Here is an 18,161-nt window from a genome sequence, read left to right as displayed (position 1 = left end):
GTTTCTGCGACCGAGGGGGAATATGTGACCGGTGCTCCAAAGAACCACTCAAAAATCACCCCGCTCTCTCTCCCGCTCGAAACGTTTGGCACAATGGGGGAGGGAACTAAGGTTGGTACTGGCTCTGCTGTGATTGGTCATTTCTGAAACGTGAGATTTGATTGACAGCCCTCCTCTCAGACATGGATGTCTGCTGAAATGAAGAAGTCAACATCGTCTGGGCAGGGGTTTCTTACTTGAAGGAACCCCTTGGCATCTGGGCAGGGGTTTCCTACCTGATGCAACCCCTTGGCGTCTGGGCAGGGGTTTCCTACCTGATGGAACCCCTTGGCGTCTGGGCAGGGATTTCCTACCTGATGGAACCACTTGGCGTCTGGACAGGGGTTTCCTACCCGAAGGAACCACTTGGCGTCTGGGCAGGGGTTTCCGACCCGAAGGAACCACTTGGCGTCTGGGCAGGGGTTTCCTACCTGAAGGAAACCCTTGGCATCTGGGCAGAGATGTCTTACCTGAAGGAACCCTTTGGCGTCCAGACAGGGATTTCCTACCTGAAGGAACCACTTGGCGTCTGGCCAGGGGTTTCCTACCTGCCCAGTAAAACCCCTTGGCATCTGGGCAGGGGTTTTACTGTTGGAACCGCTTGGCATATGGGTAGGGATTTCCTACCTGAAGGAACCACTTGGTGTCTGGGCAGGGGTTTTACTGTTGGAACCGCTTGGCATATGGGCAGGGATTTCCTACCCGAAGGAACCACTTGGTGTCTGGGCAGGGGTTTTACTCTTGGAACTGCTTGGCGTATGGGCAGGGATTTCCTACCCGAAGGAACCATTTGGCGTCTGGGCAGGGGTTTTACCGTTGGAACCGCTTGGCATCTGGGCAGGGATTTCCTACCCAAAGGAACCCTTTGGCGTCTGAGCAGGGGTTTCTTACCCAAAGGAACCCTTTGGCGTCTGAGCAGGGGTTTCTTACCCAAAGGAACCCTTTGGCGTCTGGGCAGGGGGTTTCTTACCCGAAGGAACCCCTTGGCGTCTGTGCAGGGGTTTCTTGCCAGAAGTAACCCCTTGGCGTCTGGGCAGGGGTTTCTTACCTGAAGGACCCCCTTGGCATCTGGACAGGGGTTCCTTCAGGTAAGAACCCCTCAGCAGACCTCCTTGTCTGAGGAGGAGGGCTGTCAATCAAATCTTGCTCTTCAGAAATGACTGATCACAACAGAGCCAGTACCAGCCCTGGTTCTCTCCCCCATTGTGCAAAAATTTCAAGCGAGAGAGCAGGGTGATTTTTGAGTGGTTGCTTGGTATGCTGGTCACATATTCCTCCTCGCCGAAAGCACCTTTTCCTCGCTCGGGGAGCAGTTTCCTCTGAGTGCGTGCACAGAGATAATTTGTATGCTCACAGTTAACATCTGTGTGTGTGAAATAATATAATATGCCGAATGCATGAGTACTTTTGGCACTAATATGATGCCATAAAGACACCCATGACAGCTTACAAGGAGGTATTGAGAAGGCTTTTGTTTCAAGAAAACCGATCAAATCTAAGCTTATGACAAACTGTAGGTGAAATCTCTTTTTGCCCGTCCTACTGATCAGGGCTGTATCCAAGATCACCGCTGTTTTATTTCTTCTGTCTGTCAGCGTTTGCACGGATTGGGGGTGCGCACTGATCGAAGTTATTTATTTATTTAAATCTCCTTTCTTGGCTCTTCTGTGTCCGTCTGTTTTTTCTCCGCTGGCCTTCAGTGTCTGTTGCTCCTCCTCCTCCTCCCATGCCCCAGCTGACTCCACAGATCCCTCTGACTGGCTTTGTGGCCAGGATGCAGGAGAGCAGTAAGTGTAGAGGCTCGGACTTGTTTCCGTCCTTATCTGTGCAGACTTGTTCCCACGACCTCAATTCCCAGCATGCATTATGCTTGTTCATCCTCCTCCTCCATCTGTTGAGAAAAATGTCCGTCGGAATACTAACAGTGAATGAACGTGTCCTACTAGGGTCATGAAATGTTTAATGTAACTTTAACGTCACACTGAAATGAAGTTGTAGCATCTTGACGCTATCAAAGATGTTTTCAAACTCAAAACTTCAAATCTTGCAGGCGTCCTAGTTTATGTAAAATAACTACATTTTTACTAGGGATGGGATAACTAGTCGTAATAGTCAACTATGACTAGCTAACATACGACTGGTTGAGTATTTTTTATTGGTCGACTGGTCTAAAGCCATTTATTATGTTCATTTAACCCTTAAAAGAATAGATCTGCAGAAAGTGTGTGAACCTTGGCAGGTGAGTTTGTCAGCTCAGATGGGTGGTCTGTGCCTAGTAAATCAATGCAGGCATTGTCCTCATGCTAATGCTGTTTTTTGGATTTGTGATTTTGCGCTTATTTGTTCAAATAAATGTCACATTTGAGTTTCACCATGGAGATTTGAAATTGGCTTAATTCATGCAATGTCAAATTTAGTCGCCGACTCGTCGATGATTAAAGGTACTTGACTAGTCGACTAATGATTTTCATTCGTTGTCCCAACCCTAGTTTTTACTTGCCTCTAACATCTTACATCTAATTATGGCAGAGTTCCTTCACAGCTCTATTCAAACATGTATGTACCATTATGGAAAAGTCATGAATATTCACACAGTTTCCGCCACATAGTCAAGTTCACCGTGTTCAGGTCCTAGCATTCATTGGAATCTTGTGGAGATTTGCCAAACCATGCATTTTTAAAAAGTGCATCCAATAGCCAATCAAAAAATAGATTATTAAATTTCCCCAGAAGCTACTATGGTGGCCACCTTGGATTTGTAAAACTGGCATCTTAAAATTGAAGTCCCCCCCCCCCCCCAATATTTTGGCTCGGAGATTACCTCGAATGTTGATGCCAGTGGCTGAAAATACAGTTTCAAGGCCAAGGAATCCATTGGTGCTAATTTAAATAATATATATGGGCAAAATCGTATTTATGTGTGGCCATCTTAGATTTTCAAGTGACTTTGCCCATGTGTACATTTCTGTAACTGGCACCACCAGGCGTAGTTTGCTTTGACATTAAGCACAAAGTCTTGGGGCTTTCACACCAGAAAAAGCCCAGGCACTACAGGATTTTCACACCCCTCATAGTTGATGTTGAACCAACCTTCTTGAAAGGAACAGTTGCAGCACACAGCCACTTAGGCCACAACCGTGTAATAGGGGAACAACAAATAACAATGTCACCAACTGACAACAAAACGCACACTTCTGAATCACATTACTCTGCTAGTTATGAGGAGCCACGAGCTAACAGATGGTTTTACATAATGGAGCCAGTTAGCTGACTCACCAGATTGTAATTAGTTTGATTAATTGATGTACAAACTTTCAAACACAGAATGACATGTTGAAAATCAATAAATCTAAATCTTTTCTATGAAATGGGGGTTTGTAAATATAACTGTGAAAAAGTAATTAAAAACAACTGAAATCAACAAATATTCTAAGACTGAAGCGTGATAAAGATGAGAATTTTTAATTTCAGTGTGACATTAAGCAGGTTAATCTGAAGTTTGCATGCCTTTATTTCTTTCACTACATTTGACTGTTTCTTGGTACATATGGAAGATTTTTGTGGGCAGCTGAGGTATTTGTAAAATATGAAAAGCTACTTTTTCTTGATGACTGTTGGGCTTGGTGTTGACATGCTGTGTGTACTTGCAGCACTGCAGGGTTGATATGAGGTGAATAATAATGTTTGGGGAAATGAGCAGTAGGTCTGGTGGAAGATGGGACTGTAGTCTGCCCCCTGCTGGTGGAAAGACTGCAATACTGTTGAAAATTCCAGAATATTACAAAGGCATAAGTAGATAGTTTTCAGGCTAGTTTTTTTTTTTTTTTTTTTTTGGCAACAGGATATGTAAAAAAAGCAAATACTATGTTAGGTGGGCAGCAGTGTTAATTTCATCAGATGAAATGAGACAAAATATGTTCGTCAACAACCCTTTTTCCCATGACTAAGACGAGACGATGACGAGACAGTGTTCTAAAAACACTGACTAAAACTATGTAAATGTGTTATTGTTGACAAATAAAAACGAGACGAAAATGTTTTGCAATAAATTAAAAAAAAAAAAAAAAAGCGGCTGTGTGTGTTTCTCCAGGTAAAACTGGAGTTGCGTCAGGAAGGGAATCCGGCGTAAAACTTGTGCCAATTACCAATGCGGGTCTGGCTGTATCCGCTGTGGCAACCCCAAACAAAAAAACCGGGAGCAGCCGAATGAACAACAACAACAACACAAGAAGAAATGCAACATCCAGTCCAGCTGTAATGTGTTTGTGCCAGCAGTTCTTCTACTGTACTGTCGGCTATGTTACATATCCTCTTGCTGCACCCACTGATAGTTTTAGTTTAACATATTATGGCTACGATACAGGGTTCTCACCAGCATTATAACAGCGTAATGGTCCTTTACGCTGTTATAATGAAAAAAAAAATTTATACTGCAGTTGGGCCGTTACTGTTTTTGAGGATGTGTAAGGGGAAAAGAATCATTTCTCTACGTTGATTGTGTTCATTCAATTCATTTTGTTTAAGAGGTTTGTTATTCCAGACATTTAATCAATATTTCAGCTGTGGAACACAAGTCAACTGGAATGAATAAACAAAAATTATCTCTGAAATAAATAGACAAAGACTAAAACGTTTTGACTAAAACTCAACTAAAATGTTGACTTTTAGTCAATACATCAATGCGTCACATTCACCCCGATATTGACCACCTTGGCTGACAAAGACATGTTGGGGAAGACGATTGGAACAGTAGTAATTTTGAGCTTTGTAGGATTAATTACAATTTTTATGGGTTCTGTTTTTTTTGGGGGGGGGGGGGGGGTCACCCTGTGTTATTTGTTTAATATCTCCCATTGATTTTCATGTTATTTGGAATTTGGAGAGACAGCGCTGACAGTGCATTAGAGAACCCCAAATAGCACTCAAGGACAAAAATATAGAGATTTTTGGGCCATGGGGGATGGGGTGGGGTTGCTCTGTGAGAGCACTCTGGGTTGTTACCGCTATGGGGGTATGTTTTCCCAAGTGTGATCCAACCATAGAGTTCCGTATATGAAAGCTAGAGTGCAGAGTGGACTCCATCTACCGCTAACGTAACGCTGCCGTGTCTACTTTGGGGTGCAGCCGCCAGTACCGAAGAGGGTAAAAAGGACACAAAGATGTGCAATAGAGTGTGCATGTTGAGTGAACAAGATTTATCCAACTAGATATATAAATGTAATTTTTTCAAGACAAAACCAAACATTACTCATTGGAGAAATGGGTTAAGACTTTATTGTTTCATTTCATTTATTTATATAGTGTCAAATCCCAACAAAGTTGCCTCAAGGCGCTTCACACAAGTAAGGTCTAACCTTACCAACCCCTATTCTAAGTCTTTATCATTGATTGAATCCAATAATGCTTCAAAATTAGTGTCTTTTCTAGACAAATTTGATCTGTAAATGTTTGGTTGACCTATATTTTCTTTTATTATATGGAAATAATATACAATATTATTTTATTGTATGCTTGTGTTGTTTTACTTTTAAATTTTATGTGTGCAGCCATTTCAAGATTTTGTACAGTACCTGTTTTGTTTGTATTTGATGTATAAATATATATATATATTAAAAAAACAAAACAAAACAATGGTTTTACATGGACTATAAATGCCATACCTCCCTGTTTTTGGTTCGCTTTTTAATTAAAATAATAGTATTAATTAAATTAGAATTAAAAGAGTTCAATTTCTTACCTCCCCGGCAGGAATATTGGGGCTTCGGGATTATTATAACACCCGTCCTTAACGCTGACATGGAAACATACTCGACTCGATCATCGCTAAACACAGCACAGCACATCATGCAATGTAAATAAATCGATGGATAAATTCTCGGGATGTCGTTGTCCCAAGATCCTAATGACGTGAAATTTCCAGCTTCCCACAAAATAATGCTCAAAGCACACTCTGGAGTTGACGTGGGAATAAAGAGAGTGACTGGATAATCCAGTCCAAGTAAAAGTCCAGATCCAAGTAAAATCTGTCTGAAAACACAACAGTTCCAGCATTGAAGTGTGCAGTAAGCATTGCTTTCTGCCCTCTCCGGACATGGCTGTGCATGCTTCTTGTCGGCACACGGCCAGGCTTGACTCCGCCCTCTAACTTTCATGTATGTAACTCTATTGGTCCAACGTGCATGTGAAGATCCCAGCAGGTGGATGCTGATGTAATAGATGGGTTCTGTCAGGGGATGAGTGTAGACTACAGGACTGACTGGGGGGTCAGCACTTGGTTCCATTGCGTGGTAGATACAGTAACGCGCAGAACCAGTGCATGCTTCATTTTTATTGAACTTTGTTGGATGACCCGTGCACTGTCATATTTACAAGATTATTTGTCATTTACAGGACTAGTATTATGCTGGCACTTTATGGTTAAGATTGTCACAAATCCTGGAGTATAATTATCCTGCACCCTCACTCTTTTGCATGTTTCTTCTGTTATTTCTGCATGATTCAGCCGCCGCCGACCCCACCACCAGAATCTTGTTGACCCTTTAAACCTCACTACCATGTTTTACTTTGTTCATCGTTGCTAAACAGTTGCAGATACTCCGACTCCACCTCCCCCTCCGCCTCCGGATGACATGCCCATGTTTGATGACAGTCCTCCCCCTCCGCCACCTCCCCCAGTGGATTATGAAGAGGAGGATGCCGCTGTTGTGCACTATAGTGACCCTTATGCCGATGGAGACCCGCAGTGGGCACCCAAGAACTACATTGAAAAAGGTTTGCATGAAATTCTTATATATATGAATACATTTATTAAATTAATGGCATATATAACAGTTTCCAAATAACAATAGCTGTTTTAGTAGGTTTCTTTAGTCACAGTATTTATGAAAGATGAGTTGATAAATAAAAAAGACTTGATTATGATCACAGCCAATAAATTTGGTTATAATCTGTTGAACCATTAGTCTTTCCTTTGAGCAGTATTAGGAAAATACTGAGAAACATGTTCAAAGTTCCTTCTAAATTATATAAATTTAATGCAGTTGCGGTTTATAACTGGTAAACACTGTCATTGTCTTGCAGCACTGTTTTTTATTTTATTTTAGTGAAGTTACAGTCTTTATATAATATGTTGTATAATTGGCTTGGCACTAGCTTGACGTTAGGTGTAATGCTGAGGTGCTGACATCAATCTTAGTGTTTGTTGGTATGATCTGATTACACTCAAATTACTCATTGTATGAACTCAGTTCAGATATGGGCAGGATTTCCATCTAATAAATGTATGTAGTCCCAACTAAATTAAATTATCTTGCATGGATGTGCTTTATTTGAGTTGTGGCTACATATATTTTTTAGATGGAAATCCTGCTCATAATTGAATTGAGTTCAACCAATGCATCCATTTTTTGAGTGTACCTCCGTTGGAAGCAATAGTATTTATAATGTGCTTAAAAAAATCTATACATACTGTACTGTTTTCCTGAGTATGTGACATCTGTTAAAAATGCCAAGAGGAAATCCTATATATAAGTCGCACTGGAGTACAAGTCACATTTTCTTTTTCTGTATTATTAGTCCTTCAGTTTGGGATTTTTGTGTATTGTTGTGGTGTACTTTTCATTATTGCCATTTATTCTGTTAGAGTTTGTTTATTTTGTTTTGTCTTTTGATTTCTGGTGAAGTCTTATAAGTTGTTCTTATTATTATTAATAACAAATGTGATTTTTTTTCTACTATATATATATATATATATATATATATATATATATATATATATATATATATATATATATATATATATATATATATATATATATATATATAATTATAAGTCACACCGGAGATTAAGTCACAGGACCTCCCAATATAGTAAAAAAAAAATGTGGCTTACATTCCGGAAAATACGATACATACTTGCTAACATAAGCATACACGTGCTAATTACACATGCGCCTGTTAGCAATGCTAACCCAAAGCTAATTGGCCAGTAATGCTAAAAGGCTACCAGTCCATTAGCTCAGGTAATGCTAGCAAGCTTTAATGCAGATAAGCTGACTAGCTCCACTGTGAGCAATGAGATTCATAATGTGCTTAAAAAAAACACATACTTAAGAGTTACAGTTTTGCTTAGAAAAATGTTACTGCACATCTTCAGGTGATGTTACATGTTGCCTGAACAAATGTCAATCCAACTATGTGTGTGTTTTTTGAGTTTTTGGGCACTAGATAATTTATGGTGGAGATGTGAACTGAACTCTGTACAAGTTAATGATGAAATTGCCCCCACCACCACACACACACAAATTTTTTAACATGCTATTTGTGGTAAAACAACATGCATTCTCAGTACCATATCCCAAAGAAGTGAATGAAGAAAACTGATGCGGGAATATATAGTCTTTGCCGGTGTGTGGTTGATTGGTTTTCCGTAAATATAACCAGTTCCAAAACCAAAACATTAAAACTTTTCTTGATGATAGTCTCCTCTCTCCTGTTTTTTTTAAGTGGTTGCCATCTACGACTACACCAAGGACAAAGACGACGAGTTGACTTTCATGGAGGGGGCAATCATTTATGTTGTTAAGAAGAACGACGACGGCTGGTTTGAAGGCGTCTGCAGTGGCGTGACCGGCCTGTTCCCCGGCAACTATGTGGAGAGCATCATGCACTACGCCGACTGAAGGGACCTCGTGGTAACAGTACCTTCTATTTATTCAGTCGCATCAAAACCACTGAGACCGATGAAAGCAATCCGACTCCTGAGACTCACATAAGAAAAAACAAAACAAATGTTGATATGACAATGTTTTCTCATATGGTTCAGAAATAAAAAGGTGATTAGTTTATTTTGGTGTTTTAAGGGCAGTTGGGGGACATTCTTGGAATACGTAAAAAATAAATTTGTAAAGAATTGAACTGCACACACGCCCATGTGCTAAACTCGAACATGACTGTCATGTACCTGAAGGACGCCGGGATGAAGATTCTAAACAAAGTTGAAATCAGCATGTTGTTGATCTTTGTGAACAGGCGTGTTAGATTTTTTTAGGAAGAAAACATGTTAACATTATGCGCACCTTCAGTTGAAGTGTTTGTACGGGCAGTTGTGTACATAACACGAGCTGCACTTGGTTGGGTTTGTGTAAAAATCAGTGAATGCCGACGATGTGGTAGTTTTCATCCTCTGTAAGTCCAGAAAGTGCTGTGGATGACTTGTTAATATCCCACATCAAAAAGAAGCAGTTACTCCTGAAAGTCTCGGCATTTAAGCATGTAAAAAATAATTTTTTTTAAAGAAATAAATTGTAGCATTAATGTTATCGCCATTGTATTGCAAATATATATACTTCTTAAAAAAAGCCTACACTGCTGAAATTACTACATTTGTTTAGACTTCCCCAATCTTATTTTCTAATATACATTAAAATGAATTTAAAAAAATCTTAAAATTTTTTATTCTTTTTTTTTTTAGATCACAGTTCAGGCTAAACAAGGAACACATTCCGTTTTTGGTCCTATTCTAGATTTTAGGGCATTTAAACAGTGACTGACTTTAAACTTCTCATTGGCGACTTGAAGAAGCCTGCAGTTCAGAGAAGGCAAACAAAGTTTACAGTAGACACTGCTATGTGAGATAAGTGCATTTTGAGTTTTAAGGTCCTTTTTTAATGAAATTTCTTTTAAAACAATCTTACAATATTTTTTAATAATTTTGCCATGTTAAACTTTTTTTGTTACTAAATCAGCTGTATCACGTAACGTTAATCCGGGCAAAAGTTGCTTTGTTTGCAAGAACTCAGTCTGCCATTTTTGCTATATAGTTTGATTAATTTTGAACCAATGGCAGAAGTTGACATTTTTAATTCTTGTCTGCTTAAACTCCTCACATCAATGTCAGAAACATAAATCCATTTGAAATAAATCCATTAACCTTTGAAACTGTTGAAAGGTTGAAAATTTGAAACAGTTGCTGCTTAAATGCCCTGTTGTTTTACTGGTGCACCTCTTCAAATTTTGCATGGTGGCTCCATGTGGTGGCTGCCAGAATTATATATATTTTTAATAAAAGGCAATGGCTACAGGTACGGAAGATGGAATATCTCTGATTGGTTGATCATTGGCAAGACCCAACCCCATGCCGTCCCTTTTTGAGTTTCTATGCCGAATCCTTAACTCTAAGCCTGATCCATGGGACTTGAAATTCTTCCCCTTGTGTATACAAATATTTCATGTAGCTTTGTATGCTTTTACTAATCTCATACCGTACCTGTGGAATTCATGTTTCAGGATACGAGGTCTGTGAGAAAAGTATCCGACCTTTTTATTTTTTTCAAAAACCATATGGATTTGAATCACGCGTGATTGCATCAGCCAAGCTTGAACCTTCGTGCGCATGCGTGAGTTTTTTCACGCCTGTCGGTTGCGTCATTCACCTGTGAGCAGGCTTTGTGTGAGCACTGCTCCAGACGGTTTAAAGACCGCCCACAACTGCTGAGAGCGCGCCGCGCTCCGAGCACCGATCGACAGGCTCAAACCCCGCTGAAACAACCAGATCATTTCCAACGTGAAGGCTTTGTTGATCCGGGACGTCGTCTAACTTTCACAAAAAGGCAGAAGGCGTGGACATCAGCACTTTTTCGGCACATTCCACTGTTACAGGAGTTTTTTTCATGGAAAGAAAAGCGGAGGGACGCACCATGGAGCCGTTTATTATGCGGCACAAAACCACCTCCATGTTGGTCTCACAGGACGGCTTTGAGATGGCTTTCAGACGGCTATCGGTGGGTTTTCAGTCGTGTGACTAACCGAGAAATTGTGGATGAGCCTGGACATGCCACAACATGTCCTGTGAGGCTTCATCACGGCGTTGCTTTGCGTCATGCGGCTCCACCGCGACGCGCGGAACTCCGCTCCTCTTTCCATGACAAAAACTCCTGTAACAGTGGAATGTGCCGTTCACTTCTAAACTGGATGCTGTCTTGATCCGGTATGTCGTCTGACTAGCACAGGAATTGTGAAAAGACGTGGACATCAGCACTTTTCCGGCACATTGAGACAGACGTGCGGAGGAGTTCCGCACATCGCGGTGGAGCCGCATGGCACAAAGCAACGCCGTGAAGAAGCCTCACAGGACATGTTGGGGCATGTCCAGCTCATGCTCAATTTCTCAGATAATCACACGACTGAAAAGCAACCGACAGCCGTCTGAAATCCACCTGAAAGCCGTCCTGTGAGACCAACACGGAGGTGGTTTTGTGCCGCATAATGAACAGCTCCGTGGCGCGTCCCTCCACTTTTCTTTCCATGAAAAAAACTCCTGTAACAGTGGAATGTGCCGAAAAAGTGCTGATGTCCACGCCTTCTGCCTTTTTGTGAAAGTCAGACGACGTCCTGGATCAACAAAGCCTTCACGTTGGAAATGATCTGGTTGTTTCAGCGGGGTTTGAGCCTGTCGATCGGTGCTCGGAGCGCGGCGCACTCTCAGCAGTTGTGGGCGGTCTTTAAACCGTCTGGATCACTCCTTAATCTGTGTAATCCCCATAAAATCGTCCCTGAAAGCCATATTAATTTTCCGAACAGTGTTCACCTGGAGGTCTCTCACAGTTTCTGGAAAAAAATTGATGCAGCAAAGCTCCAAATCGTTCAGACATTTATTTGCAACAAAAAAATGACGAGAGGGGTGGACCAGTGCTCACACAAAGCCTGCTCACAGACGAATGACGCAACCGACAGGCGTGAAAAAACTCACGCATGCGCACGAAGGTTCAAGCTTGGCTGATGCAATCACACGTGATTCAAATCCATATGGTTTTTGAAAAAAATAAAAAGGTCGGATACTTTTCTCACAGACCTCGTACATCTTCCGTAACTGGAGACATTTTGAAGAGAAAGAGGAAAGGATTTTTTTGTTATTTGGATTGAAGGAAGTGGACATTCATTCAGTCCCATAATTGTGGCTCTCCTACATCCACACATTGTGAATTCAGTGAAAGGTAACAGAGCTGGCATCACAAATTTCAATGTGCCTTGAGGAGCAGTTAATTTTACAAGTTGCTAAGTTGGTTCCACTCCTCCAGCCAAGGCAAAGGAGTCGGTATCGGGTTATTTGGTCACGTGACTTTTAGTCAGGATTCTGACATTTTGCTGATTGGCTGACACACCACTCTCTGATTGGCTGCAGCCTTTGTTTACAACGTTTCAAACCTCCAAATGTTTTCGGTTGCCGTGCGAATTCCAGACACACAAAGCAAATACCTGGTTTCCATTTTGGTTTGACAGGGGTGAGATAAACTCCCACCCCCGACATTTGCGACATTTTGCAAGTAGTTTGTCTCACTTTTCAAGTCTTTCGGTTTGTTTTTCACATTTACGGCAGTTACGCCACAGCCAATCACAGAGCATGGCGTGATAGCCAGTAGCGGCCAACATATCAGATGGACCAATCACAGCCATGTTTTCAAAAACACGCTACCAGTCTCTTTGTACAAGACTGTGGAACCAGTGGTAACAAGTTGCGGCCATTTTGCTAACATGCACAGTTATGTTCTGCATTGCCTCGTTAGCCATCTGTTAAACTAACATTACCAGGCTAAGTAGGAGATAACTGTACTAGTTTGTAAGATCTTCAAATTTTTCATGGTAGCTTCATGTTTTTGCTGCCAAAACAACAAAAACAGATTTTAGTTTGAAAGAATTGTTCTTCCTTCAAACTAAAACAGGTTTTAGTTAGTTAGTTGGGTTTTAGTTAGTTTGAAGGAAGCGTTTTTCCAGTAAGTGTGTTTTTTTCACTGCCAAGATTACACCATTACCAGACTAAGTAGTAAATAATTTCAGGGTTTGGTCATAAAATGGATGAGTAAAGGGACTTGCTGTCAGATTTCAGGTTTTATTGTCTTAGGAGGAACCCCTCCCTGGACTCTTTCCACCGCTATCTCTATCGGCCAGATTCAGCCATGTGTGTCTCAGGTGGCGAATTGGCGAAACGTAGGATGGTAGGGGAAGCTTCCGCCCTTTTCGCCTCTGATTGGCTAGAAGGTGAGCAGTAGTAGAAGTCTGTTTTGAAATGTTATCTCACACTTGAGCAGGGCAGACTGACTGACAGCTGAGCAGAGGTAAATGTTTTAAGCTAAGTGGTAAATATATCTGCAAAATAACTATAAGGCTGTACTTGGTTATCGCAGATGAATAGTTTATCGATGGCTGCCCACCATCGCATCTTCAGTAAAGTTACTATTCTAGTAGAGCAAACTAACATTAACATTGTCTACGCTGCCATTTCTGCTCGATCCCCACACTGCTTTTTTTTTATGTATTTGTTTGTTTTTGGCTGGTTCCTGCACCTTAATTTGAATATGTGCACGATCCCAGATTAAATAAGATATAGGTTTATTAGTATAAACAGTCATTTCTATATTGCAATTATTTTGTGTCAACACATAAATACAAGCATCTGTTTTTCTTTGTTTCTTTTTGATATTAGAATTCTACAATCTAGTAATAAACTGTTACAAACTGGTTACATTATACATGTTCATGCCTTATTTTCCTAGACCGTTGGTTTCTTCCTGAATGATGCCTTGAAAAAGTTTCTGGTGACCCAGTGTATCTTACTACCAGTCACCTCATTATTTCTTCACTTGGAGGAGATATTTTACTGCATAGGCCTACATTTGGACCGAGGCATTGCACAAGTCTGCATATGCTTTAATAGGATACTGTTCAATGCTTGAGAGCCAACACAGTAAACAACAATCCAACATTGTGATGACATTTTCATCACAAAACTACGCCAAAATCTTAAGACTGTAACAGCATGCATTTATCACACTGTTACCATTGAGATAGATCAACGGATAAACAAGACAATGGCAGTTCCTGAACGTAAGATGACGTTTTATGGCCAAATGAAATAGTCAGTCATGGAAGACATCTTCTAGCCAATCAGAGGCAAAAAGGGCGGACCCTTCCCCTATCATCCCACGTTTCGCAAATTCTCTCCCAGGTGGCGGGAGATGTCATCTCGCCATCTTGTCCGTGGTCATTTCCATTCAGTCACTCTGACAGCCAAACTGTTATCCTTGAGGCACACAATATGACCGGCCCACCTGTGTTTGTTCTTTTTTTTATGGTCATAATGATGTTGTTCACACCCACCTGTTGCCAGATGCAGCTGTTTTTATATTCCTGATCTCGCAGGGTGATGTCAGTCATGATGCACTCCATCTGTCAGATTCAGCAACCATTAATTAGTCAACCAAAAAGTTAGACATATGAAGAGTTCATTAGCACAAACACGCCTTAGTCGTACTACTGATTTTGCCCCATTTTATTAAGACAATTCGCTCAAAACTACAGTTGTATGCAAAAGTTTGGGCACCCCTGATAATTTTTATGATTTTCCTTTATAAATCATTGGTTGTCTGGGTCAGAAGTTCAGTTAAATATATCATATAGCAGATGAACACACTGAAGTTGTTCTGAGTTATTTTCATTAGTTACTTCATCCAAACCATCAACATGTTTATTAGACCCCATTCCTACCAGGCTGCTCAAGGAAGCCCTATCATTATTTAATGCTTCGATCTTAAATATGATCAATCTATCTTTGTTAGTTGGCTATGTGCCACAGGCTTTTAAGGTGGCAGTAATTAAACCATTACTTAAAAAGCCATCACTTGACCCAGCTATCTTAGCTAATTATAGGCCAATCTCCAACCTTCCTTTTCTCTCAAAAATTCTTGAAAGGGTAGTTGTAAAACAGCTAACTGATCATCTGCAGAGGAATGGTCTATTTGAAGAGCTTCAGTCAGGTTTTAGAATTCATCATAGTACAGAAACAGCATTAGTGAAGGTTACAAATGATCTTCTTATGGCCTCGGACAGTGGACTCATCTCTGTGCTTGTTCTGTTAGACCTCAGTGCTGCTTTTGATACTGTTGACCATAAAATTTTATTACAGAGATTAGAGCATGCCATAGGTATTAAAGGCACTGCGCTGCGGTGGTTTGAATCATATTTGTCTGATAGATTACAATTTGTTCATGTAAATGGGGAATCTTCTTCACAGACTAAAGTTAATTATGGAGTTCCTCAAGGTTCTGTGCTAGGACCAATTTTATTCACTTTATACATGCTTCCCTTAGGCAGTATTATTAGACGGTATTGCTTAAATTTTCATTGTTACGCAGATGATACCCAGCTTTATCTATCCATGAAGCCAGAGGACACACACCAATTAGCTAAACTGCAGGATTGTCTTACAGACATAAAGACATGGATGACCTCTAATTTCCTGCTTTTAAACTCAGATAAAACTGAAGTTATTGTACTTGGCCCCACAAATCTTAGAAGCATGGTGTCTAACCAGATCCTTACTCTGGATGGCATTACCCTGACCTCTAGTAATACTGTGAGAAATCTTGGAGTCATTTTTGATCAGGATATGTCATTCAAAGCGCATATTAAACAAATATGTAGGACTGCTTTTTTGCATTTACGCAATATCTCTAAAATCAGAAAGGTCTTGTCTCAGAGTGATGCTGAAAAACTAATTCATGCATTTATTTCCTCTAGGCTGGACTATTGTAATTCATTATTATCAGGTTGTCCTAAAAGTTCCCTAAAAAGCCTTCAGTTAATTCAAAATGCTGCAGCTAGAGTACTGACGGGGACTAGAAGGAGAGAGCATATCTCACCCATATTGGCCTCTCTTCATTGGCTTCCTGTTAATTCTAGAATAGAATTTAAAATTCTTCTTCTTACTTATAAGGTTTTGAATAATCAGGTCCCATCTTATCTTAGGGACCTCGTAGTACCATATCACCCCAATAGAGCGCTTCGCTCTCAGACTGCAGGCTTACTTGTAGTTCCTAGGGTTTGTAAGAGTAGAATGGGAGGCAGAGCCTTCAGCTTTCAGGCTCCTCTCCTGTGGAACCAGCTCCCAATTCAGATCAGGGAGACAGACACCCTCTCTACTTTTAAGATTAGGCTTAAAACTTTCCTTTTTGCTAAAGCTTATAGTTAGGGCTGGATCAGGTGACCCTGAACCATCCCTTAGTTATGCTGCTATAGACGTAGACTGCTGGGGGGTTCCCATGATGCACTGTTTCTTTCTCTTTTTGCTCTGTATGCACCACTCTGCATTTAATCATTAGTGATCGATCTCTGCTCCCCTCCACAGCATGTCTTTTTCTTGGTTCTCTCCCTCTGTCCCAACCACTCCCAACAGAAGACTGCCCTTCCCTGAGCCTGGCTCTGCTGGAGGTTTCTTCCTGTTAAAAGGGAGTCTTTCCTTCCCACTGTAGCCAAGTGCTTGTTCACAGGGGGTCGTTTTGACCGTTGGGGTTTTACATAATTATTGTATGGCCTTGCCTTACAATATAAAGCGCCTTGGGGCAACTGTTTGTTGTGATTTGGCGCTATATAAATAAAATTGATTGATTGAAGTTGCTGGATCTTTCAATAAGACGACCTTAAACACTGCTCAAAATCTACTAAGGCATTCATGCAGAGGAACAAGTACAATGTTCTCGAATGGCCACCTCAGTTCCCAGACCTGAATATTATTACAAATCTGTGGTGTGATTTTAAGCGGGCTGTCCATGCTCAGAAACCAACAAACCTGAGATGTTTTGTCAAGAATGGTCCAAAATACCTTCAACCAGAATCTCATTGGAAGCTATAGGAAGCATTTAGAGACTGTTATTTCTGCAAAAGGAGGATCTACTAAATATTGATGTATTTTTTTTTTTTTTTTTTGGGGTGCCCAAATTTATGCACCTGCCTAATTTTGTTTAAAGAATTATTGAACACTTTCTGTAAATCCTATAAACTTCATTTCACTTCTCAAATGTCACTGTGTTTGCCTCCTATATGATATATTTAACTGGATTTGATGATCCAAACAACCAATGATTTATAAAGGAAAATCATGGAAATCATCAGCAGTGCCCAAACTTTTACATACAACTGTATATGAGCTGAGCATAGCTGCAGCGTAAGACAGTTAGCTCAGAAACAATACTTTAAACAAACGTGTGCCAATGTTTCCCAAGTACCCCAAACAAGTTGGTGAACCTCAGGTTTGTACTCTCAATTAGGCCGCTGTATCAAAACTACATCAGCAACACCACATTTTGGAATCATTATGTCCTAAAGTTGCTCAATTTTGTGAGACTTCCTCACACACGATCCTCCTCAACTTACCAGAAAGTTCAGCTTCGAAACACAATCGAACTTCAGGTCCTTTACACATCATCACATTATTGGTACCTTTAAACTAGCCACAAAATTTGACCATAACTGTCAGTGATAGGCTGTTTCTCTGACAGGCTGTAGGTGGTGGCAGTTTTTCCAGACTGGATTCAGCACATTTGACCCTGCCATGTGATATTTCACATATAGACCAATAAACAAATAATACCTCCTCAGTCCGTGTCAAACACTCCTCCTGCTGCACAGGATCCACTGATGAATGTTGGATCTCACTCAGGTTGATACCACTGATGCATTTTTTTTCTCCTCGAATGTCAACCCTCAGAGTAAGACTGATAATCTCCACATCTTTTTTTTTTTTTTAATGCTGCCTGCATTTAACATTTCAGGATTCTGCAACTACGCCTTCATATGTTGCCCATTTCCTTAAGAATAGCCAGTAAAATGTGTTCAACTCCTTCATGGGTAGAAATATTTAGTCTCTGCCCTTTATTTGTATGTATAATATGTTGATTGAAAAATTAATGTACAGTCTTTTTTAATAAACAATTCTATGTACAACACTGCACGTCTAGTCACTTCTCAAGTGAAAGAAATGATAGACTCTTGTGTTAAAAAAGAAAGACTTTAATGTTTGCACTCAGTCACTGTGGAGGTTAAGGCCTCAGTTGTTACAGGACACTTTTCTTTACACACGTGTAGCCTCCTGACATTTTATACCACTCAAAATTGCACAAGATTGTTTGGCGTTTTAAAGTTCGGGCGATCTGAGATGTCCCATCAAACACAACTGTGACAATTATGCACTTCCTGTGGAATTATGCAATTAGATTGTGCAACGCCACAGCGGCTTAGTGCCAGCAGCTAACTGTGTACATACGTGCAGTCTGCTGGTTTTGAGGCATTGG

The 18,161-nt window shown here is 40.6% G+C and overlaps 1 protein-coding gene across 6 annotated transcripts in view; it reads left to right on the top strand.

The window, feature by feature from the left end:
* abi1a (abl-interactor 1a) overlaps positions 1-9,472 on the top strand; it is a 123,856-nt gene extending 114,384 nt beyond the window's left edge. For 4 of the 6 annotated variants that reach the window (XM_034166496.1, XM_034166476.1, XM_034166491.1 and 1 more), the window contains 3 exons: positions 1,740-1,826; positions 6,625-6,810; positions 8,545-9,472. In XM_034166496.1, coding sequence (XP_034022387.1) covers positions 1,740-1,826; positions 6,625-6,810; positions 8,545-8,720 — 449 coding nt within the window. In that variant the 3' untranslated portion in view covers positions 8,721-9,472. The remainder of the gene's footprint in view (positions 1-1,739; positions 1,827-6,624; positions 6,811-8,544) is intronic. The other 2 variants (XM_034166506.1, XM_034166484.1) reach the window with 1 other exon arrangement.
* Positions 9,473-18,161: the final 8,689 nt, after the last annotated feature.

Source organism: Thalassophryne amazonica, chromosome 1 (assembly GCF_902500255.1).
Source record: "Thalassophryne amazonica chromosome 1, fThaAma1.1, whole genome shotgun sequence".
NCBI lineage: Eukaryota > Metazoa > Chordata > Actinopteri > Batrachoidiformes > Batrachoididae > Thalassophryne > Thalassophryne amazonica.
The sequence above is the reverse complement of the archived record's forward strand: the minus strand, read 5'-3'. Positions and strand labels throughout refer to the sequence as shown.